Source organism: Oncorhynchus tshawytscha, linkage group LG12 (assembly GCF_018296145.1).
Source record: "Oncorhynchus tshawytscha isolate Ot180627B linkage group LG12, Otsh_v2.0, whole genome shotgun sequence".
NCBI classification, from domain to species: domain Eukaryota; kingdom Metazoa; phylum Chordata; class Actinopteri; order Salmoniformes; family Salmonidae; genus Oncorhynchus; species Oncorhynchus tshawytscha.
Genome location: NC_056440.1, coordinates 28,394,548 through 28,418,029, shown reverse-complemented (window position 1 = coordinate 28,418,029; position 23,482 = coordinate 28,394,548). Strand labels below are relative to the sequence as shown.

Genomic DNA, 23,482 nt, shown 5'->3' with positions numbered 1-23,482 from the left:
GACCAAATACTTACTTTCCACCATAATTTGCAAATAAATTCATTAAAAATCCTACAATGTGATTTTCTGGATTTTTTTTTTCTTCTCATTTTGTCTGTCATAGTTGAAGTGTACTTATGATGAAAATTACAGGCCTCTCATCTTTTTCAGTGGGAGAACTTGCACAATTTGGTAGCTGACTAAATACTTTTTTGCCACACTGTATGTTAGCAAATGTTATATACAACAATACAGTTAAAAGGCACACACATATATTACAACTGTAGCAGGCCAATCTTTCTCCTGGAGGTATGCTGGGTGTGCAGGCTTCTATTCCAGCCCAGCACTAACACACCTAATTCAACTTATCAAACTAATGAGTTGATAATAATGTGTATTATTGCTGGGCTGGAATAGTAGTCTCCCCACCCAGTAGATCAGGGAGTGGAGCAAAGTTTGCCACGTCTGGTATCAACTTTTTTGTTCACTCAAAATTATGCTTTAGTAATAATAGCCTAATTTACTAAGATGTCTAACATTTACAAACAAGTTAGATTATTTGTACACTTTGAAATTATATTTTGATTCATTGAAGTGTTTGAACTTGTTTTAATTGTTAACTTAAAAACATGGTTCAAGATAAACTAGTGCCAATGTTCATTCATCACAGATCACAATTCTGCAATAAAAAGGTGTGAAGGGGATCTGTCTTTAATTTGTCTGTGCTTCTGTGTTGCTTTCTCAAATGAACATGACCTTTTTGTCCAGTGCAGATGGTTGGAATCTTAGTGTTTAATATTCCAAAAAGAGTAGGCAAGAGAATAGTTGTGGACAGGTAAAAGGTCAAAACCAGATCAGAGTCCAGGAGTTACAGAGTAGCCGAACGGCTCGTGGCCAAGGCAGGCAGAATGGTCAGGCAGGCGGGTACAGAGTCCAGAACAGGCAAGGGACAAAACCAGGACTAGAAAAAAGAGAATAGCGAAGGCAGGAGTACGCGGAAAACCACTGGTTGACTTGGAACATACAAGACGAACTGGCACAGAGAGCCAGGAAACACAGGGAGAAATACACTGGGGAAAACAGGAGACACCTGGAGGGGGTGGAGACAATAACGAGGACAAGTGAAAAGAATCAGGATGTGGCAAATGCAGCCATAGGCCTACAGTATGATGGTATAACTGGCCTAATGGGCATGTGAAATCAATGTGCCCCTTGTCATTGTACACCTGAAGCAGAGAATAGCTAAACTCACACATAATTTGCATATTGATGAGCTAGCTATATGTTCTCAATTTAAAATGATAGATGTAGATAATGTATATGAGGCTAATCATAAACCAGATTTTCTACATGATTTTTCTGCCATGAAATTGTTTAGTGCAAATCCAACCCTTGTATTCCAGGTACAGTTCTGAATGTGAAAATAAGGAGCTGGCAATATGTAGGCTAATTAAAAATGTTGAAAAGGAAAATAATGTGGCATGGGGAGAATTGTAATTCTACCTCCTTTATTTGCCAAGAATGACATGGAGGATTGCAGAGATGTTGGTGTTGATGGTGGGTGAAGATAGATTTGCAAAGCCAAAATTTCCTTTACCCAAATTACCCATTCATGTGAATGTAGGCCTATGTATTTTACAGGAAGTGAGCTAAAATCATCAATGTCATGATACAAGTATAATGAAAGCGCTGCTCACCTTCCCACAATCCCCTGCTCATTGGTCCTCGTGCTCCCATTGAAAATTAATGAGGACGGAACTTTGTCTTGCGAATTCGTAAGTGGTGGAAACCCTATGTAAGTTATTCAAATCTGACTTATTGTGAGGTCAATCAGTCTGAAAAATAGCTTCATCATGGGCATGAAACAGTTTTTATTAAAATAAATTATGGATCATTTGATGAAGACCACACTAACAGCCAATGGGCACACTTGAAATTGCCCCCCAGCGGAGAATGAGAGATATGGAGCAGCATTGGGCACACACGGGGCGGCAGGGTAGCCTAGTGGTTAGAGCGTTGGACTAGTAACCGGAAGGTTGTGAGTTCAAACCCCCGAGCTGACAAGGTACAAATCTGTCGTTCTGCCCCTGAACAGGCAGTTAACCCACTGTTCCCAGGCCGTCATTGAAAATAAGAATATCTTCTTAACTGACTTGCCTGGTTAAATAAAGGTAAAATTAAAACATTGATATACAGCCTAACAAGCAACTCATTCTAAAACAGAGAAATATAGAATATTTCATAAATTACAAATTACATGACCCTCCCCTGGACTAGACTACAAAAATACTAAACTCTCCCCCTGACTGAAATGTTTAAATATGGCCCTCCCCCATTTTCCTCTAGGGCCCATTCTGTAAATTTCGAACCATCCCTTATTCCACATTTTGTTGTGTTACAGCCTGTATTCAAAATAGATTAAATAGATTTTTGGTGGGGGAAGCATCATGCTATGGGGATGCTTTTAACGACTTGGACTGGGAGACTGGTAAGGATAGAGAGAACAATGAATGGAGCCAAATACAGCCAAATCCTTGATGAGACCCGATTCAGAGTGCAAACAACCTTAGCCTGGGGTGAAGATTTACATTCCAACAGGACAATGACCCCAAGCATACAGCCAAAGCAACACCGGAATGGCTTCAGAACAAGAATGTGAAAATCCTTGAGTGGCCCAGCCAAAGCCCAGACTTGAATCCCATTTAAAATCGGTGGAAAGACTTAAAGATGGCTGTTCACTACCGCTCCCCTTCTAAATGAACAGAACTTGAGAAAATCTGCAAGAAAGAATGGGTTAAAATCCCCAAATCCAGATGTGCAAAGCTGATAGACATAACCAAGATGGCTCAAAGCTGTAATTGCTGCCAAGGTGCTTCTACAAAGTATTGACTTGGGTGTGAATACTTATGTAAATTAGTTATTTCTGTATGTCATTTTTTATAGATATAAACATTTCTAAACATGTTTTCACTTTGTCATTATGGGGTATTCTGTGTAGATGGATGAGATTTAAAAACATATTTAAACTATTCTTAATTCAGGCTGTAACAACAAAGTGTGGAATAAGTCAAGGGTATGAATACTTTCTGAAGGCACTGTATATGCAACAGTACAATACACTAGAATGCAGTTAAATCAACTAGCCATGGAAATTTGGCAAAACCATGCATAACTGTACATGCTGGACATACAACAGACTTATTTTCATAATGAAAACTAAGTGGGGTCTGATTCTGACAGTTCTAAGTAATTGATCATATTCCATTTGCCCAATATTCCATTCCAGATTCAATGATTCCACATGTCAACCTCTTCCATTGAGTAACACAGTATAACAAGATCATGTAGGCTATGAAAAGACCAGTCAGTTCCTATTTCATCTGTTCCAACTTCAAGTCAATAGTCTCTAATACACTGTTGTAGTGTATTCTGTAGTGTACTCTGTAGTGGATTCTGTGTTGTCGTTGCTGGATCATTAATGCTCATTGATTTGACAGACCCCCTCACAAGAACCAAATGTGTGTGATTTGACTGGATGTCTGAAGTGGTTGTTTTTTTATTCAATATAAAGACAGGCAGTTGCATTCAGGCAGGGGTGGAAAGAACGCTGAAATACACTATTTAAGTAGAAGTACTGTTACTTTAATGACATTTTACTAAAATGGAAGTAGGATTTAGCCTGATACAAAAAGTGGGCTCCAGAGACCCACCTGCACCTGAAATTCTGATAATGAACATTTGGGACTGCTTGATGACAATAGAATGAATTTCAGCACTGAGTTTGACATGAAATGTAATTTATCCTCCAGATATTTCACAATGCTATTGTGAGAATTGATGTATATCCTTTACCAAATGTATGTAATTATAACATTTGCATTTTAAATTACACTACACGACCAAATGAATGTGGACACCTGTGCGTCAAACACCTCATTCCAAAATCATGGGCATTAATAATAAGGAGTTGGTCCCCCCTTTGCTGCTATAACAGCCTCCACTCTTATGGAAAGCCCCCAGACCTCCTTATTTCTTCTCCACCAAACTTTACAGTTGGCACTATGCATTGGGGCAGGTAGCGTTCTCCTTGCATCCGCCAAACCTAGATTTGGTCTGACTGCCAGATGGTGAAGCATGATTGCTCACTCCAGAGAACGCATTTCCACTGATCCAGAGTCCAATGGCGGCGAGCTTTACACCACTCCAGCCGACACTTGGCATTGCGCATGGTGATCTTAGGCTTGTGTGCGGCTGCTCCGCCATGGAAACCAATTTCATGAAGCTCCCGAGGAACAAATTATTGTGCTGACGTTGCTTCCAGAAGCAGTTTGGAACGAGTTAGTGAGTGTTGCAACCGAGGACAGACTATTTTTACGTGCTTCAGCACTCGGCGGTCCTGTTCTGTGAGCTTATGTGGCCTAGCACTTCGCGGCTGAGCCCTTGTTGTTCCTAGATATTTCCACTTCACAATAACAGAACTTAGAGTTGACCAGGGCAGCCATACCAGGGCAAACATTTTATGAACTGACTTGTTGGAAATATGACGGTGCCACATTGAAAGTCACTGTGCTCTTCAGTAAGGCCTTTCTACTGCCTATGTTTCTCTATGGAGATTACATGGCTGTGTGCTTGATTTTATACACCAGTCAGCGACAGGTGGGGCTTATCCACTAATTTGAAGGGGTGTCCACATACCTCTGTATATACAGTATCAGTCAAAAGTTTGGACACACCTACCAAGGGTTTTTATTTATTTTTACTCATCAAATCAAATCAAATGTATTTATATAGCCCTTCGTACATCAGCTGATATCTCAAAGTGCTGTACAGAAACCCAGCCTAAAACCCCAAACAGCAAGCAATGCAGGTGTAGAAGCACATTGTAGAATAATAGTGAAGACATCAACACTATAAAGTAACACATATGGAATCATGTAGTAACCAAAAAAGTGTTAAACAAATCTAAATAGATTTTAGATTCTTCAAAGTAGCCAACCAGCGTCATGAGGAATGCTTTTTCAACAGCCTTGAAGGAGTTCCCAAATATGCTGAGCAATTGTTGACTTCTTTTCCTTCACTCTGTGGTCCAACTCATCCCAAACCATTTCAATTGGGTAGAGGTCGGGTGATTGTGGAGGCCAGGTCATCTGATGCAGCACTCCATCACTCTCCTTTTTGGTCAAATTGCCCTTATACAGCCTGGGGGTGTGTTTTGGGTCATTGCCCTGTTAAAAAAACAAATGATAGTCCCACAAAGCGCAAACCAGATGGGATGGCGTATCCCTGCAGAATGCTGTGGTAGGCATGATGGTTAAGTGTGCCTTGAATTCTAAATAAATAACCGACAGTGTCACCAGCAATGCACCCTCACACCATCAAACCTCCTCCTCCATGCTTCATGGTGGGAACACACACAGAGATTATCCGTTCACTTACTCTGCGTCTCACAAAGACACGACGGTTGGAACCAAAAATCTCAAATTTGGACTCATCAGACCAAAGGACAGATTTCCACTGGTCTAATGTCCATTGCCCGTGTTTCTGAATTGACTGACCTTCATGTCTTAAAGTAATGATAGACTGTCATTTCTCTTTGCTTACTTGAGCTGTTCTTGCCATAAAATGGACTTGGTCTTTTACCAAATAGAGCTATCACCCCTATCTTGTCACAACACAACTGATTGGCTCAAACTCATTAAGAAGGAAATAAATTCCACAAATTAACTTTTAAGTGACTACCTCATGAGCTGGTTGGGAGAATGCCAAGTGTGGCTATTTTGAAGAATCTCAAATATAAAATGTTTGGATTTGTTTAACACTTTTTTGGGTTACTACATGATTCCATTTGTTATTTCATAGTTTTGATTTCTTCACTATTATTCTACAATGTAGAAAATACTCAAAATAAAGAAAAACCCTTGAATGAGTAGGGGTGTCCAAACTTTTGACTGTAGCGTGTCAGTGATTGAGACTGTGTTTTATATCCCCGGTAGCAGTCATGTAATTTGTTAATTGACTTTGGTCCAGTCAGCAATTGCCAGATTATGCCTAAAAAAAAGTTTTCATTTTACTATTCATGTTCGAGTTTTGCTTGTGCTTCTAGCTCCGACAGTGCAGCAAAATCTATCAAGTAATATCTAAGTTTCACAACATATACCCAATATACACATACATCTAAGTAAGTAATGGATTAATTCAGAGCGGCATTGGACTAAGATACAGTGGCGTAGTATAGAGTACAGTATATACATGATGGGTGATGCAATATTTACAAAGTGACTAATATACCATAGAATAGAGTACAGTTTACACAAATGAGATGAGTAATGCAAGATACAGAGAATAAAGTGGCTAGTGTTTAATTTACTTTAAAATTGCCAGTGATACCTAATCTGAATCTAGGCAGCAGCTACTGATGTGCTGGAGATGGCCGTTTAACTGTGGTGTAGTATAGAATACAATATATACATATTAAATGGGTGATACAATATGTAAACGATTTAAGTGACTAAGATACCATAGAATAGTGTGGAGTGCATTTTATACATATGAGATGAGGAATGCTAGATCCGGAACATTGGCTAGTGGCTAATGATCCATTTCTAAAAGTGGTGTGACCCAGGTGGTGATACAGGATGCTCTCAATTGTGCGTCAAAGTTTGTGAGGGTTTTCTTTAGCCTCCTGAGGTTGAAGAGGCATTGTTGCACCTTCTACACCATGCTGTTTGTGTGGGTGGACCATTTTAGTTTGTCAGTGATGTGTACACTGCGGAACTTGAAGCTTCCACCTCCTCCACAGTGGCCCCATCGATGTGGATAGGGTGGTGCTCCCTCAAGTCCACAATCATCTCCTTTGTTTTGTTGACATTGAGTGAGAGGTTTTTTCCTGGTACCACTCCCAGAGCCCTCAGCCTACAGGGAGGCGTCTCATCATTGTTGGTAATCAAGCCTACTACTGTTGTGTCGTCTGCAAACTTGATGATTGAGTTGGAGGCGTGCTTGGCCATGCAGTCATCGGTACTTAGTCAATGCTGTATGCATCCTCTCAGCAAAAATCCATTCGGAAATACATGTTTGCTACACCCACAAAAACATGTTGTAGCTGTGTATAAAGCATTCATGGCCAAAACAAACACCAAGGACCACTTCTCAACACAAAGGGACTTTTATTTCAAGGACATATGTAACACTATTGTTCACTCCTTCCATTAGTAGTATGATCCACTCTTACATTTCCATTCAGTAGAAAGGAAACAGAAAGATGATATAATGGCTACATTTTGAGATTATGATCTGAAGCCATTTGTAAAGACTCTTGGTAAATATATGTAAACAGAATTATTTCACTTGATCTACCATTAAAAATGTATACAATTTGAGTAAAAAACAATATGCAATCACATTTCTAACAGAAGTCTAAATCTAGCCAGCATCACTCAAACTACTGCATCATTCTGAAAAGATGTACAGATTTCTTAACACTCAGTATCTATTTACATGGGAATGTTCCAAGACGTGAGATTGTTTCTAAATAAATTACAGATCCAATGCAACAACATCCATGCAAGCTTGAGTGCTAGCTATGAGGAGAGACCTATGATGAAGAAAGCAAGGGCAAGCCGGTGCATGGTTTGGCATTAGATTGCGTCCATGCCCCGTGAGAATGAAGAGCCGAAGCCTAGTCCCATGCCTCTCTGAGTGTGGGTCTGGGACCTGGCCATCTCGTACTGAAGGTCAAGGTTATGGAACATCTCCTCCTGCTGCTGCAGGGTCTTCAGGCCTTCGTCGTTGAGTGGCTTTGAGGCCTCACCTTCCTCTTCCCCCTGACAGGACAGAAACCAGTGTTAGAAATACAAGGCTCTGCAGCATGGTACACAATCAAATGAGAAAATAAAAGGACTCGGTTATACATACTTTGATGCCCATCAGTTTCCGAAATTTAACATTTTGGTCCTTATTTCCAAAGTTGAGCTTCTCCCACAACTCAGCTGTCTGGGACTTATCCTTCAAAACCAAACAATTTCAATGCATTAATAATTTGCAACAATCGAGCCACCATGAGCGGAGTTGCATGTTCTTTTCGTAGCGTTTTCATTAAGTCACTAGTTGTACATTCCGGACATAAAGCACACTAAAGATAAATCGGCCCCCTCAGATAATAAACAGCGTAGACTTATTGCACTACATTCTGTATTGCGTAAGGAATTCAAAAATAAAATCTTACCCCTTCCTTCTTTCCCTGCCAGAGCTTCTTCCTTTTCTTCTCCTGCTCTGCAAACTTCAGGGGGTTGACAGCCGAAGGATTGTAATAGCTGGGCACAGCAATGCCAGTCTCTGCTAAGGTTTTGGCTTGTAGGGCTGCCATCTGCGCTGCCATGGCGATCTGGGGCGTGACCTGTGTCCCAGAGGCCAGGAGAGCTGCCACGTTGAGGACAGGGTGGGTAGCAGCTGCAGCAGCAACTACTACTGTGTCAGACAGCAGGGGGGCTGGCACTAAAAACAATACACACAAAAAAAAAAGTGGTTAGAGATTAGTGATCGGTTTAACTCACTTTGAATTAGGTGCAATTGATAGCCGAGAAGTGTCTCACCTGCAGGTACCTCCTGATGCTGCTGTTTCTCCAACATATCCTTTTCTTTCTGCTCTTGCAGTTTCTTTGCCCTTTCCAACCTAGAGATATAGAGAGAAGATAGTGAAGGGTGTTCATATTCGTCAGCTAGGCTTTTGGAGCAGGATGATATTGTCCACTATCAAATAGAGATACTCAAGAAACAAATCATGAACCCCACAGTTCCTCTAAGGGTATTTTCACATATAGTCCTCATTAAAAGAATCGATCTCAGTCCATACAAAAATGGTGTGGAAGAACTTGACCATAACCCCAGTGAACACCTTTGGGGTGAATTGGAACACCGACTGCGAGCCAGGCCTAATCGCCCAACATCAATGCCCGACCTCACTAATGCTCGTGGCTGAATGGAAGCAAGTCCCCGCAGCAATGTTCCAACATTGCTATGTTTAGAAAGGAACCAAGATCTTTTTCCAACATTCACATCATTCAAATCAGAATGTGTTGTCAGACAGCTAAATATACCCACTTACATTTTGGAAGCTAATAGACTGCATTTAGTTCAAATATATGAGACAATTGTAATTAGAAGATACTATTAACCCTGTCTAGGGTCTAAGCCGGTGGAGGGGTGAATTGTTTTAAGACAGTCATACCAAGGAACATTTAGTTATTTGATTTGACATTTTAAGACCCTTTAAAAAAATTACAAATATTGGATAAAACATTGCATTTGGCATTACTGCTATTAGCCAATAGAAACACATTGAATAACAGATTCATTACATAGAACAGTCAAAAAAGAATATCAAAAGGAAGTTTGTTCTGAAGTGTCTGTCCTATATCTGAGCTAAGATCAGGAAACCTTTAATTACATTTATTTTATTTAAAAATATATATGTATTTATCCCCTATTTTAGGGACTAAACAATCTCCACATACAGTGCCTTCAGAAAGTATTCAGACCCCTTGACATTGTCCACATTTTGTTACGTTACAGCCTTACTCTAAAATATATATATTTTTAAACTATTCCTTAGCAATCTACACACAATACCAATAATGACAAACGTAAACAGGTTTCGACATTTTTGCAAATGTATAAGAGATACCTTATTTACATAAGTATTAAGATCCTTTGCTATGACACTCAAAATTGAGCTCAGGTGCATCCTGTTTCCATTGATCATACTTGAGATGTTTCTACAAGGTGATTGGAGTCCACCTGTGGTAAATTCAATTGATTGGACATGATTTGGAAAGGCACACACCTGTCTATACAAGGTGCATGACAGTGCATGACAGTGCATGTCAGAGCAAAAACCAAGCCATGAGGTCGAAGGAATTGTCTGTGAAGCTCCGAGACAGGATTGTGTCAAAGCACAGATCTGGGGAAGATTACCAAAAAATGTATGCAGCATTGAAGGTCCCCAAGAACACAGTGGCCTGCATCATTCTGGGTCAGGGAGGTGACCAAGAACCCAATGGTTACTCTGACAGAGTTCCAGAGTTTCTCTGTGAAGATGGTTGTCCTTCTGGAAGGTTCTCCCATCTCTGCAGCACTCAACCGATCAGGCATTTATGGTAGAGTGGCCAGAAGGAAGCCACTCCTCAGTAAAAGGCACATGAGAGCCCGCTTGGAGTTTGCCAAAAGGCACCTAAAGGACTTCCAGACCATGAGAACCCAGATTCTCTGGTCTGATGAAACCAAGATTCAACAAACAGTCATATCTCACATCTGGCACCATGTCTATGGTGAAGCATGGTGGTGGCAGAATCATGCTGTGGGAATGTTTTTCAGCAGCAGGGACTGGGATACTAGTCAGGAACGAGGTAAAGATGAACGGAGCAGAGTACAGAGAGATCCTTGACAAAAACCTGCCCCAGAGCTCTCAGGACCTCAGACTGGGGCCAAGGTTCACCTTCCAAAAGGACAACACAGGAGTGGCTTCAGGGATAAGTCTCTGAATGTCCTTGAACTGCCCAGCCAGAGCCCGGACTTAAACCTGATCGAAAATAACTGGAGAGACCCATCCAACTGGACAGAGCTTGAGAGGATCTGCAGAGAAGAATAGGAGAAAAATCGCCAAATACAGGTGTGCCAAGTTTGTAGTGTCATAACAAAAACAACTCAAGGCTGTAATTTCCTGCCAAAGGTGCCTGAGTAAAGGGTCTGAATATCTATGTAAACTGGTACCGGGGACCATCAGACGAGTCTGAGTGTCCTAGAGCTAAAAAGAGAACACCATTGTGTTCTTGGGTCTTGGCTGTCAGAGGGGTCATATTAGTGTGTAGCCCAAACAGTTTGGATGCTACAGACAGAAATTGGCAGAGGAGGCTGTACCGACTTCAGACAAGCCTTGTGAGGGTTGAGCAAAATGAATGCCATCGTGTTCGTGAGTCTCATCTTTCAATAGAGTGGTCATAACCGTTCGGACGCTACAGACGTTTTTGTGAGAAGACCGATTTGAGATGTCTTATGGTCTGACAAACACTGCTCTAGCTCTGCCACCTTTCACCACAGATGCAGAAGGGCGATATCAGTTGATTGAGACAGACCATGCAAAAAAAAAATAATCTCTAGCTTAAACAAACAGATTTTGATTGGATTTCCACGGGGCCACGGAAGTTGTAGGCCCCGTGGAAATCCAATTGAGGAGTGGCTTCCTTCCTTGTAAGAGAATAACTGCAGACTAAATAATTTTACCTAAAATGTTACTACTGCCCCTTTAAGAGCTAGAATAGATTTGTACCCTATGTTGCGATTCTCACCAAATATGTCTTCTCAGACTATTAAAACCCCACAATCAATAAACAGCTCTCTTAGCCTATAGATCACATATTGCAAACAAATAAACTGAACTAAAAATTCTAGACATTTTGGAATTTCTGTGCATCCTTGACAATCGCTAATCAATATCCAGAAACAGGACACTTTCCTGCGAAGCTGCACATCACCAGCTTTCTTTTCTGGCACCAATGTGAGGGTTTATGGCAGGGGAAATGGTGTTGCAGTAGTCTAGTGTGGTGCCGGAATACTGACAAGCGAACCTATGGACCTGTGTGTTGACAATGGAACTGGAACATGGAATTCAAGCAAACCGAACTCAGACAAACTCTCGAGATGGTCTCTATTCAGTTTGAATCGGGGAGGGATGGGGAGGGAGGGCTCTTTTGAGAGGTATGAGTGCCTTTGGGGTGATCACACTGCACAAAATATTAAGCAAAACCACACTGAGTTGACAAAAATTGTCTGAAAGGGACCAAGTGTGAAAACACCCTAAGATGCTGCGGTACCTTCTGGCCAGGGCCTCTTGTGCGTCCATGGCAGTGTTTCTGCCCCGGAAAGCCTGGGGGCTCACAGACCTGCTACGACTCTTCTCTTTTCTGTGCACTTTCTCCTTCTTCCGCTCCCTAAAGAGACATAGCATTTCAAGATCCACAGAAAGATATGCATTCAGTCAAACAACACAATTTAAGAGACACATGGTGACTGACGAAGAGTGGCAAATATGAGGCACACAGAAGTGGTTACTAAAGACAAACACAGAAAATGGTAGGGAGAGAAGCAAGCGAAACGCACCTGCTTTTGCTCCTGCGGCGGTGTTTGGTCTTTGAGCCCGACCGGGACCTGGCCCTCTTCTTCTTCTCCCGCGGGGAACGCGATCTCAGTTTGTCCCGACTTCTGCTGCGATGACGCCTAAAACAGGACAAAAATGCAAGTTTTATTCTTATAAAAAGAAAACATGCAGCTCACTCTACCCAGTTTACTGTGACCAATCTCAATACATCAAGACATCATGTAGCATCTCACTGAGCCTAGACCCACCTGTCGCATGAGTGTGACCTGGAGTGGCTCCGTCCCTTCTTGTCTTTGCGCCGGTGTCGCTCCTCCCCGTTCTCTGCAGAAAGTCTCTCCCTGCCCCTCTCAGTCTGCTCCGGCTGATCATCCTGCTTGCTGTGAGATTTTGATGGCTTCTCAGAGTCCCTCCTTTGTGCCTGTTTTAAGAAGAAGGTGTCTCTTTCAGGAAAATAGTGCAACAAAGAGTTAGTACAACTGTTTGATACAGAAGATACCAAAGCATGTTAGGAACTCATGCTCACTTCAGACATACATCCCCCTCATATTTAGAAAGCCTGATCACCAGAAAACAAACATTTCTTTACAACATTGACCGACCATGACCGGATATGTCAGAAGGGTAAATAGCTTGACTGAGCTACACTGTCAGTCCACTTTTTAACTGCTTGTTTAAATGTTTTTTTTTTCCCACTTTGAGTGCAACTTTTTTATTCATCTTATTTAACAAGGCAAGTCAGTTAAGAGCGGCAGCGTAGCCTAGTGGTTAGAGCGTTGGACTAGTAACCGAAAGGTTGCAAGTTCAAATCCCCGAGCTGACAAGGTACAAATCTGTCGTTCTGCCTCTGAACAAGGCAGTTAACCCATTGTTCCTAGGCAGTCATTGAAAATAAGAATCTGTTCTTAACTGCCTAGTTAAAAAGGTTAAATGTCGGCCTACCCCAGCCTCCCAATCATGGCCGGTTGTAATACAGCCTGGAATCGAACCAAGGTCTGTAGTGACACCTAGCACTGAGATGCAATGCCTTAGACCGCTGGAGATAAATTTGATAATGAAATGCCCTCCAATGTACCAAGACACATACTCCAACTTGTAGCACGTAGGTCAAATCTACCACCTACTCAAGTGCACCAAGTACAGCCACTTCTACTTAGTTTTGTTTCAATCATATTATGGAAGGCACATAAATTAAATACCTTATATAGTACAAAACTCAATGTAGATTATCATGGATAATCACCTCAGACAGCTTTAATACATACGTTTTAGTTCAGCACTTTATTCCCTCCCCAATCTACAAGTGCATGCAGCCAGGAAGATTTCAATGGTGGGCTCAGAATGAATTTGGATTAATAAGGTTACAGCCAGCAGACTTGAGCTTGAATTGAACCCAGTAATAGGCAATTGAACCCAGGAAAAGGCTCATGTTAATTTCCTTTATTTGCAATTATTTTCTAGGAGGCAAGTATAAGTTTGAATGGCTGATAGTTACCTGTCCGAGTAGTAGGCATATAATTTTGCTATGTCAGCAGCGTCTTCAGTTCAGTGTCTCTTCGTGCTTTAGCACGCTGAGTATGATTTATTGTAGAAATGTTATCATGTGATCTACACACAGGATTTATAAAAAAAATAATCTCATGTACAGTACCAGCCCAAAGTTTGGACACATCTACTCATTCAAGGGTTTTTCTTTATTTTTTACTATTGTCTACATTGTAGAATAATAGTGAAGACATCAAAACTATGAAATAACACATGGAGTCATGGAATAACCAAAAGTGTTAGACAATTCCAAATATATATTTGAGATTCTTCAAAGTAGCCACCCTTTTCCTTGATGACAGCTTTGCACACTCTTGGCAATGGAATGCATTTCAAGGTGTGCCTTGTTAAAAGTTAATTTGTGGAATTTCTTTCCTTCTTAATGCGTTTGAGCCAATCAGTTGTGTTGTGACAAGGTGGGGTGTATCCAGAAGATAACCCTATTTGACAAAAGACCAAGTCCATATTATGGCAAGAACAGCTCAAATAAGCAAAGACAAAAGACAGTCCATCATTATCTAAGACATGAAGGTCAGTCAATCTGAAACATTTCAAGAACTTTGAAAGTTTATTCAAAAAACAAAGCGCTTTGATGAAACTGGCTCATGAGGATCACCACAGGATTTTTATTTTAAAATGTAACCTTTACTTAACCAGGCAAGCCCGTTAAACTTCTTAGGGGTAGCCCCTTTCCCCCCCAATTTTTGGCTAAAATGACATACCCAAATCGAACTGCTTGTAGCTCAGGCCCTGATGCAAGGATATGCATATTATTGGTACCATTTAAAAGGAAACACTTTGAAGTTTGTGGAAATGTGAATTGAATGTAGGAGAATAACACAATAGATCTGGTAGAAGAAAATGCAACCATCTTTGAAATGGTTGTAATTCCGATTGTGTCCACAAGATGACAGCAGTGTATGTGCAAAGTTTCCGATGGATAACTTGAAGAATGAGCGAACTACATGACATTTAGTGTGAAGTCACCCAGGTACATTTGGGCAAATCGTGAAGGAGACATTTGTATTCATAAATTCGGTGACCTATAGAATGTTCTACACCCCTCATGATATAGTGAAGTCTGGTTACGTTCTAGGATCTCGGAGGAATACATACGAATGTGATCTGACTGGTTGAACCAACATTTAGGGCGAGATTTTCACAGATACCTTTCTTTGAAAATTGAAAGAGTGGAAATACAAAATCGATCGTGCATGCTAGAAGGACCTTTAAGGATATGAAAGAGGATTGTATCTAACAAAACGACACCTCATCTCTGGGACCCGTTGGATGATAAAATCAGAGCAAGATTTCAGAATTAAAGTACACATTCCACCTTCAGAGGTGTGTTTAGTTGTTAGGAGCTCTCAGACAATAGCATGGCATTTTTTTCGCAGTAATAGCTACTGAAATTAGACAGCGCAGTTATATTAACAAGAATTTAAGCTTTTAGCCGATATAAAATACGTACCGACATTTGTTGTTTCGCTGCATGATTTACAACTGTCCCGTTGACAGGACGCCTATCCCTAAGAAGTTTAAGAACAAATTCTTATTTATAATAATGGCCTGCCGGGGAACAGTCGTTCTGCCTTGTTCAGGGGCAGAACGACAGATTTTTACCTTGTCAGCTCAGGGATTCGATTTAGACCCAACACTCTAACCACTAGGCTACCTGCCACCCCAAAGGAAAAGAAGACCCAGAGTTACCTCTGCTGCAGAGGATAAGTTAAAGTTAACTGCACCTCAGAATTCAGCACAAATAAATGCTTCAGAGTTCAAGTAACAAACACACCTCAACATCAACTGTTCAGAGACCGTGTGAATCAGGCCTTCATGATCAAATTGCTGCAAAGAAACCACTACTAAAGGACACCAAAATAAGAAGAGACTTGCTTGGGCCAGGAAACACAAACAACGGACATTAGACCAGTGGAAATCTGTCCTTTGGTCTGATGAGTCCAAATTTGACATTTTTGGTTCCAACCACAGTGTCTTTGTGAGAAGCGGAGTAGGTGAACGGATTATCTCTGCATGTGTGAAGGAGAGGGATGGAGTGCTGCATCAGATGACCTGGCCTCCACAATCACCCGACCCCCCCAATTGAAATGGCTTGGGATGAGCTGGACCGCAGAGTGAAGGAAAAGCAGCCAACAAGTGCTCAGCATATTTGGGAACTCCTTCAAGACAATTGGAAAAGCATTCCATGTGAAGCTGGTTGAGAAAATGCGAAGTGTGTGCAAAGCTTTGTGCAAATGCGAAGTGTGTGCAAAGCACGCAAAGGGTGGCTACTTTTAAGAATCTCAAATGTATTTAGATTTCTTAACACTTTTTTGGTTACTACATGATTCCATTGGAAATGTCATAGTTTTGTCTTCACTATTATTCTACAATGTAGAAAATACTAAAAATAAAAAACCTTGAATGAGTAGGTGTCCAAACTTTTGACTGGTACTGTATATATTCTTCACCATCTACTATGGCTACACTCAAGTGACCAAGGATACGTTAATGAGACATATCAAAATAAACTTTTTAAAAACATGTCAGTTTTTCCATTAAGTCTCTTAGTAAGCTTTGAGTCAGGTTTCATTGCCTACAGTGTTTGGTACTTACCATGGTCAACAAAAAAGACACTATTGACATTCAAGATGGTGACAGTACTGCAGCCTACTTTTAGTTCACTAAAATTAACTAAGATTAGTTACCTCTTTGCTCCTGCTCCGACTTCGTCTGTGCTTTTTGTCACCTGTAAAAGTAAAAACGATGAGAACAGTGACGAAATTCTACTGCACTATTAAATTCGGATTGACTCCGATGAGTCACCTGTAGTGCGTGACTATTTTGGGCTGTTCTATCAACAAGGTACAGCTGCTTTAAGCTTATGTCAAATCCAAATAACATGACCAGACCTACCAAGTGAACATAACAAAAATGTATTTCCAAAACTACAAACATCATTCCGAGTTTTAAAATTTAGTGCATTTAACTCACTTGATTTGCGTTTTCGGTCCCTGGAGTGTGACCTTGATCGGGAAGGATGGTGTTTGGAGCTTCTGGGTGATTTGGATGATTCCATAGTGTGTTTTCTTCTGTCCGTGTAAAGAGAGCCCATCAAGGGTAGCAGGTTTGTCGAGTCGGCATCACTTGCCTAAATTAAAGTAAACACACTGATCAACCTTAGGGTTTATTTGTTCTTTAAGCAGCACTTCGGGAAGACAATGTTCCAGCACAAAACAGCATCCCAACCAGGACCAGTGGTGTAAAGTACATGAGTAAAAATACTTTCAAGTAGTGATGCACCGATGTGACATTTTTGGCCGATACCAATATCCTAGTACAGTTAAATAGTTAACACACACACAGCGGTCTAAGGCACTGCATCTCAGTGCAAGAGGTGTAACTACAGTCCCTGGTTCGAATCCAGGCTGTATCACATCTGGCCATGATTGGGAGTCCCATTGGGCAGCACACAATTGGCCCAGCGTCGTCCGGGTTTGGCCGGGGTAGTTCGTCATTGTAAATAAGAATTTGTTCTTAACTGACTTGCCTAGTTAAAGGTTACACATGCACACCACACTGACTAAAAAGTTATTTTGTTGGCATTTACGCATGTCCCCATTACCAGTAAAACATCAAAACCTATTTCTTCCACTTGCTGTGCTGTTTCGTTGTTCATTTGATCAGTCGTTTCATTCTCAACCAGGATTTCTATGGAACGCCGATTGGGTCTTTGCGTGTCTAAACAGATACATGCCAAATAATACGTCATAATCTGTTTCAGTAGCTATAGTTAGCTAGCTAACTATATAGCTAGGTGTCATCTTCTAAAATAACCCTACTTTATAAGACAGTACTTATTTGATTAATGGTGGTTGGACCCATCTATGTGAAGCTCTCCACAATAAGGATTAGGCACAATAGCGGAATTTGCGGCTAGCCTTCAAAATAAATGGCATAATTCTACTATTTGTATTAATTTGGATCAGTCAATTTCAATAGGCAAACAACAATACTTACAATCTTGCTAAGAATAATGAAAATGACTGCAGTTTCTATGGTCATTGTTTTCAGGCTGGTTGTATGGGTGATAGCTAGGTACCAAGCTAAAGCTAGCTACCCCAGAAGTTGCGGTCGAACAACTGATGTTTTATTACCAACGCGGTATTGTAAACACATCGTTCGTGGCCGGTGCTTGCTTGTTTGCTGACTTTTTTGTAAAGCTTTGACAGTGCTACTGTATCTTTTTATACACGCAAAGCCCCAAACGGCGTACCCTAGTATGCATGTCGTGAAGCTTAATAGCAGTGACGCTATTACTGTGTAACTCCGGTAGGCAACATCTGAAAAATAGCGCCCTTGGCAGTGTGTACTGGTGCTCGACCAGTTGGCAAAAGCCAACATCACCCACGACAGAGAACAGTTGACTGTCAAGGACAATGAATTCCATTATCTTGGCTTTAATGGACTTTGCCTTTGAGTTGTCTGGCTGAAATGTTCTTACTCTTCCAAATCACTGCTCGATCCACACAGCAAACATTGTGTGGGCTAGGTCAGGAATGCTGTGTTGCATCTGTAGCGCAAAAATATACATGCCGTTATTACGTCATGTACATACGTTATAGAGGTATGCACGGTAGCTTGACATCGGTTTTTAACATCGGCGTTAAACTCAACATTGGCCAATACCGGTGTTGCCATTTCTAGCTAATATTGTCCGATTCAGATATGTTCGCGGATATGTCATGCATCCCTACTTTAAAGTACTGCTGAAGTAATTTTTTGGGGTAGCTGTACTTTACTATTTATATTTGGCAACTTTAACTAAACTACATTCCTAAAAAAAATGATTTACTTTTTACTCCATACATTTTCCCTGACACAAAAGTACTTGTTACATTTTGAATGCTTAGCAGGACAGAAAATGTTCCGATTCACACACTTATGAAGAGAAAATCCCTGGTCATCCCTACTGCCTCTAATCTGCGGACTCACTTAACACAAATGCTTTGCTTGTAAATAATGTCTGAGTGTTGGAGTGTGACCCTGGCTGTACGTAAAAAATAATAATTGTGCCGTCTTGTTTGCTTAATAAGGAATGTTTTATTACTTGTACTTTTACTTTTGATACTGAAATATATTTGAGCAACTACATTTACTATTGATACTTAAGTATATTTAAAAATCAAATACTTTTAGTCAAGTGTTATTTTTACTGGGTGACCTTCACTTGAGTAATTTTCTATTAAAGCATCTTTACTTTTACTCAGGATTGAGAATTGAGTACTTTTTCCACCACTGACCGGCACCACTACGTTCTAGGGAAGACGAACGATGACTCAACCGGCTGTGTTTTCCCACTGAGCTAAAGACATTAAATTCAGAGGGCCAACGCTTATTCAGGTCTCAGGCATGTTTACTCATCAGTCACATCAACTGGGCCCTTACACAGACTTTGATTTGATTCAGATTGCCCCAACATAAAATGCTAGTAGTAGCTATATCGCTAACGTGAGCTAATTGTCTCCAAAGTTACCAACACTCCTCCTGGACAGCTACTGGGTATGCAGGCATTTGCGCTAAGTCAACCCAACCAACACCTATTAAAAGTACCTGATGGGCATCTGGTTAGATACAAATGGAGGCTGCAACTGGCAAATCAACATAATTGCTAACGCTAGCTATGTTAATTAAGGGTGTTTTCACAAAATAATCGATCTCAGTCCTCTTTAAAGTGAACTCCGGGGGGGAGCGAAAGAACTTCATTCTCTTTGTATTCACACTGCCCTTGAATTTGAATGAGGACTCAACTCTTTTGCCAGTTCACTTCACCTACTTTATGGTCCGAGTCCTCTTTGCATTCACATTGCTATTAGAAAGGAACCAAGATGTTTTCCCCAATATTCACTCAATGTAGTGGGTTTTTACAAAGTGTAGGACAAGCCATTCCATCAAAATGTGTGGGAGGAGGAGGAATAATGGCCACGGGCTGTTTTCCATGTTTCGGGCTAGGCCCCTTAGTTCCAGGGAAGAGAAATTAATGCTACAGCATACAATGACATTATAGACAATTCTGTGCTTCTAACTTTGTGGCAACAGTGGTGAAGGTCCTTTCCTGTTTCAGCATGACAATATCCCGTGCACAAATCTAGGTCCATAAAAAAATGGCGTGGAAGACCTTGACTGACCTGCACAGAGCCCTTACCATAACACCAGTGAACACCTTTGGGATGAATTGGACCGCCGACTGCGAGCCAGGCCTAATCGCCCAACATAAATGCCCGACCTCACTAATGCTCGTGGTTGAATGGAAGCAAATCCCCGCAGCAATATTCCAACATATAGCGGAAAGCCTTCCCAGAAGAGTGGAGGCTGTTTTAGAAGCAAAGGTGGGACCAACTCCATGTTGATGCCCATGATTTTGGAATTATTTTTTCGACAAGCAGGTGTTCACATACTTTTGGTAATGTAGTGTACCTACTTACATTTTGGAAGCTAATAGATTGCATTTAGTTAAATGGTGAGACATAATTGTAATCAAAAGATAATAATAAAATGAAATATTATTAGTAACAATAAATTGCAGAAGAATAACTGCAGATTAAATTATGTTATTTTAAATTTAACACCAAATGTTGGCAACTGCCCTTTTGACTGTCAATCACCGTATTCTTATGGGCAGACTCAATAGCCTTGGTTTTTCTAATGACTGCCTCACCTGGTTCACCAACTACTTTGCAGACAGAGTTCAGTGTGTCAAATCGGAGGGCATGTTGTCCGGACCTCTGGCAGTCTCTATGGGGGTACCACAGGGTTTAATCCTCAGGCCGACTCTTCTCTCTGTATACATCAATGACGTCACTCTTGCTGCGGGCAATTCCCTGATCCACCTCTACGCAGACGACACCATTCTGTATACTTCTGGCCCTTCCTTGGACACTGTGCTAACTAACCTCCAAACGAGCTTCAATGCCACACAACACTCCTTCCATGGCCTCCAACTGCTCTTAAAGCGCTAGTAAAAACAAATGCATGCTTTTCAACCGTTCACTGCCCGCACCCGCCCGCCCGACTAGCATCACCACCCCGGACGGTTCCGACCTAGAATATGTGGACAACTATAAATACCTAGGTGTCTGGTTAGACTATAAACTCTCCTCCCAGACTCATATTAAACATCTCCAAACCAAAATCAAATCTAGTCAGCTTTCTATTTCGCAACAAAGCCTCCTTCACTCACGCCGCCAAACATACCCTAGTAAAACTGACTATCCTACCAATCCTCGACTTTGGCGATGTCATCTACAAAATAGCTTCCAATACTCTACTCAGCAAACTGGATGCAGTTTATCACAGTGCCATCCATTTTGTCACTAAAGCACCTTATACCACCCACCACTGCGACCTGTATGCTCTAGTCGGCTGGCCCTCGCTACATATTTGTTGCCAGACCCACTGGCTCCAGGTCATCTATAAGTCTATGCTAGGTAAAGCTCCGCCTTATCTCAGTTCACGATAACAACACCCACCCGTAGCACACGTTCCAGCAGGTATATCTCACTGATCATCCCCAAAGCCAACACCTCATTTGGCCACCTTTCCTTCCAGTTCTCTGCTGCCAGTGAATGGAGCAAATTGCAAAAATCGCTGAAGTTGGAGACTTATTTCCCTCACCAACTTTAAACATCAGTCATCTGAGCAGCTAACCGATCACTGCAGCTGTACTTAGTCCATCTGTAAATAGCCCACCCAATCTACCTACTTCACCCCCATACTGTTTTAATGTACTTTTCTGCTCTTTTGCACACCAGTTTCTCTACTTGCACATCATCATCTGCTCATTTATCACTCCAGTGTTAATCTGCTAAATTGTAATTATTCACTCCTATGGCCTATTTATTGCCTACCTCATGCCTTTTGCACACACTGTATATAGACTTTTTTCGACTGTCATTGACTCGTTTATTGTTTGCTCCATGTGTAACTGTGTTTTTGTCTGTCTCACACTGCTTTGCTTTATCTTGGCCATGTCGCAGTTGTAAATGAGATCTTGTTCTCAACTAGCCTACCTGGTTAAATAAAGGTGAAATTTAAAAAAAATAAGAGCTAGAATAGATTTTGTACCCTGTTGTGATTCTTAAAATACGTTGTCTTCTATTCAAACCCCAAAATCAAATAAACATTTTACGAAGCTCTCAGCCTTTAGATCACAAAATTGCAAACAAATAATATGAACTAAAAACTCGAAACATTTTGGAATTGCTATGCATCTTAAAATTGTTGGGGAATTGCTGACAATCCTTAAGAAATATCCAAAACAGCAAACGCTTTTTCCGCGACCCTGCACATCATAATTGTCTCTCTTTTTTAGTATCAATGTGAGGGGCTATGGCAGGGGAACGATGTTGCAGTAATCTAGTGTGTGGTGCGGGAATAATGACAAGCGAACCTAGGGCGTTGAGTGTTTCCATTGCCCTAAAAAAAGGGAACCGAACTCAGGATACCTCTCAAGATGGTTTCAGATTGGTTCGGGGAATCGAGGGGTCTGAGTTCATTTGGAGTGTTCTCATTGCACAAACATTTAAGAGAACCACACTGAGTTAACAAAAATTGGCTGAAAGGGACCTAGTGTAAAAACACCCACATTAACGTTTGCTACCTAATGACGTTGCTAGTTTGCAAAATACTGCGCAACTCAAGGTACATAGTTAACTAGCGAACGTTATGTTATATAGCTAGTTAGGTAACTAGTTAACACTAACATAATCCGATAAAGTAGAATTTCCATGTATTTCCAAAATCAACACGACAAAGCTACCAACTACTACAGCAACTAACCGTCAGCTACTGACGTTAACTCGCTAGGTTGTCGACATGGCTGCCACGGCAAAGACGCCATCTTGACTAAACAAAACATCTTTAAAATAGAAACAGCTAGCATAAATGATTATATAAACTCGATGGTAATGTATTTGGTGAACACTTACCGCCATGAGTCACTTGAAGAACCCCCGTTAAAAAAAAAAAACGTGAGTTGTTCTTTCTGTGCTGTCGTTGAGCTTCGTTCGGTGTTCTAGCAAATTCCTCCCACTTCCAGGCCGTTCTGTTACAACAGACAGCGGAAGTGGCGGAGTAAGAGGTTTTACTCCGACCACAATTTGTCCACGACAATAAACCAATGAAGTGAGGAATTTTTGTATGGTGGTCAATGAGTGTCGAATTTGGTTAACAAACAATAATTGCTAATTTTCTGGATTAATCTTATTTTATAGAATATAAGTGTTGTAATGGTTAGTTTGTTTACGAATGCACTGATATAAGTGGACGCACTTGGAAAAACGATTTTATATTGGTGTTAATCAGGTCAACACCACCAAGGCCCTGACAGTATTCCAAGGCCAATCTCAGCACATGTGCAGATCAGCTGGCAGGCATATTCATGGTAATTTTCAACCTCTCTGTAATCTCCACATATTTTATGATGACCACAATCATTCCTGCTCTCCACATGGCCCTCACCCACCCAGATAAAAGGAATACTTATGTGAGAATGCTATTCATCACCATTATCCGCTCCATGCTCATCACCAAGCTTAAGACTATGGGTCTGAACACCTCCCTCTGCAACTGGATACTGGACTTCCTGACGATCTGACTCCAGGTGGTGAGGGTAGGCAACATCACCTCCACCACGCTGACTCTTAACATAGGGTCCCCACCGGGGTGTGTTCTTAGTCCCCTCCTGTACTCTCTGTTCACCCACGACTGTGTGGCCACACATGACTCCACCACCATTATCAAGTTCGCTAA

General features: G+C 41.2%; 1 protein-coding gene across 2 annotated transcripts; it reads right to left on the bottom strand.

Annotated features, from left to right (window-relative positions):
- Nucleotides 1–7,128: 7,128 nt before the first annotated feature.
- Nucleotides 7,129–23,482, bottom strand: LOC112262873 (arginine/serine-rich coiled-coil protein 2). Of its 2 annotated transcripts, none has more exons than XM_024438687.1 (10): nucleotides 23,237–23,482; nucleotides 16,667–16,823; nucleotides 16,381–16,421; nucleotides 12,379–12,548; nucleotides 12,133–12,249; nucleotides 11,847–11,963; nucleotides 8,571–8,650; nucleotides 8,204–8,472; nucleotides 7,894–7,983; nucleotides 7,129–7,802 (listed from the first exon to the last, which is right to left on the bottom strand). In XM_024438687.1, exons 1-10 carry the CDS (start codon nucleotides 23,465–23,467, stop codon nucleotides 7,617–7,619), a joined length of 1,458 nt encoding a protein of 485 aa, XP_024294455.1. In that variant the 5' UTR covers nucleotides 23,468–23,482; the 3' UTR covers nucleotides 7,129–7,616. The 2 variants fall into 2 exon arrangements, with proteins under 2 accessions (XP_024294455.1, XP_024294456.1); XM_024438688.2 differs by lacking the exon at nucleotides 23,237–23,482 and adding an exon at nucleotides 22,660–22,804.

Excerpts from the sequence above, each read along its gene's own strand:
- LOC112262873 (XM_024438687.1), bottom strand. The coding sequence starts at position 23,467 with ATGGTGGTGGAGTCATGTGTGGCCACACAGTCGTGGGTGAACAGAGAG. Across the intron at positions 12,250-12,378 it reads AGGTCACACTCATGCGACAG|GCGTCATCGCAGCAGAAGTC; the intron begins GTGGGTCTAGGC and ends GTCCTGTTTTAG. Across the intron at positions 7,803-7,893 it reads GGAAACTGATGGGCATCAAA|GGGGAAGAGGAAGGTGAGGC; the intron begins GTATGTATAACC and ends CTGTCCTGTCAG.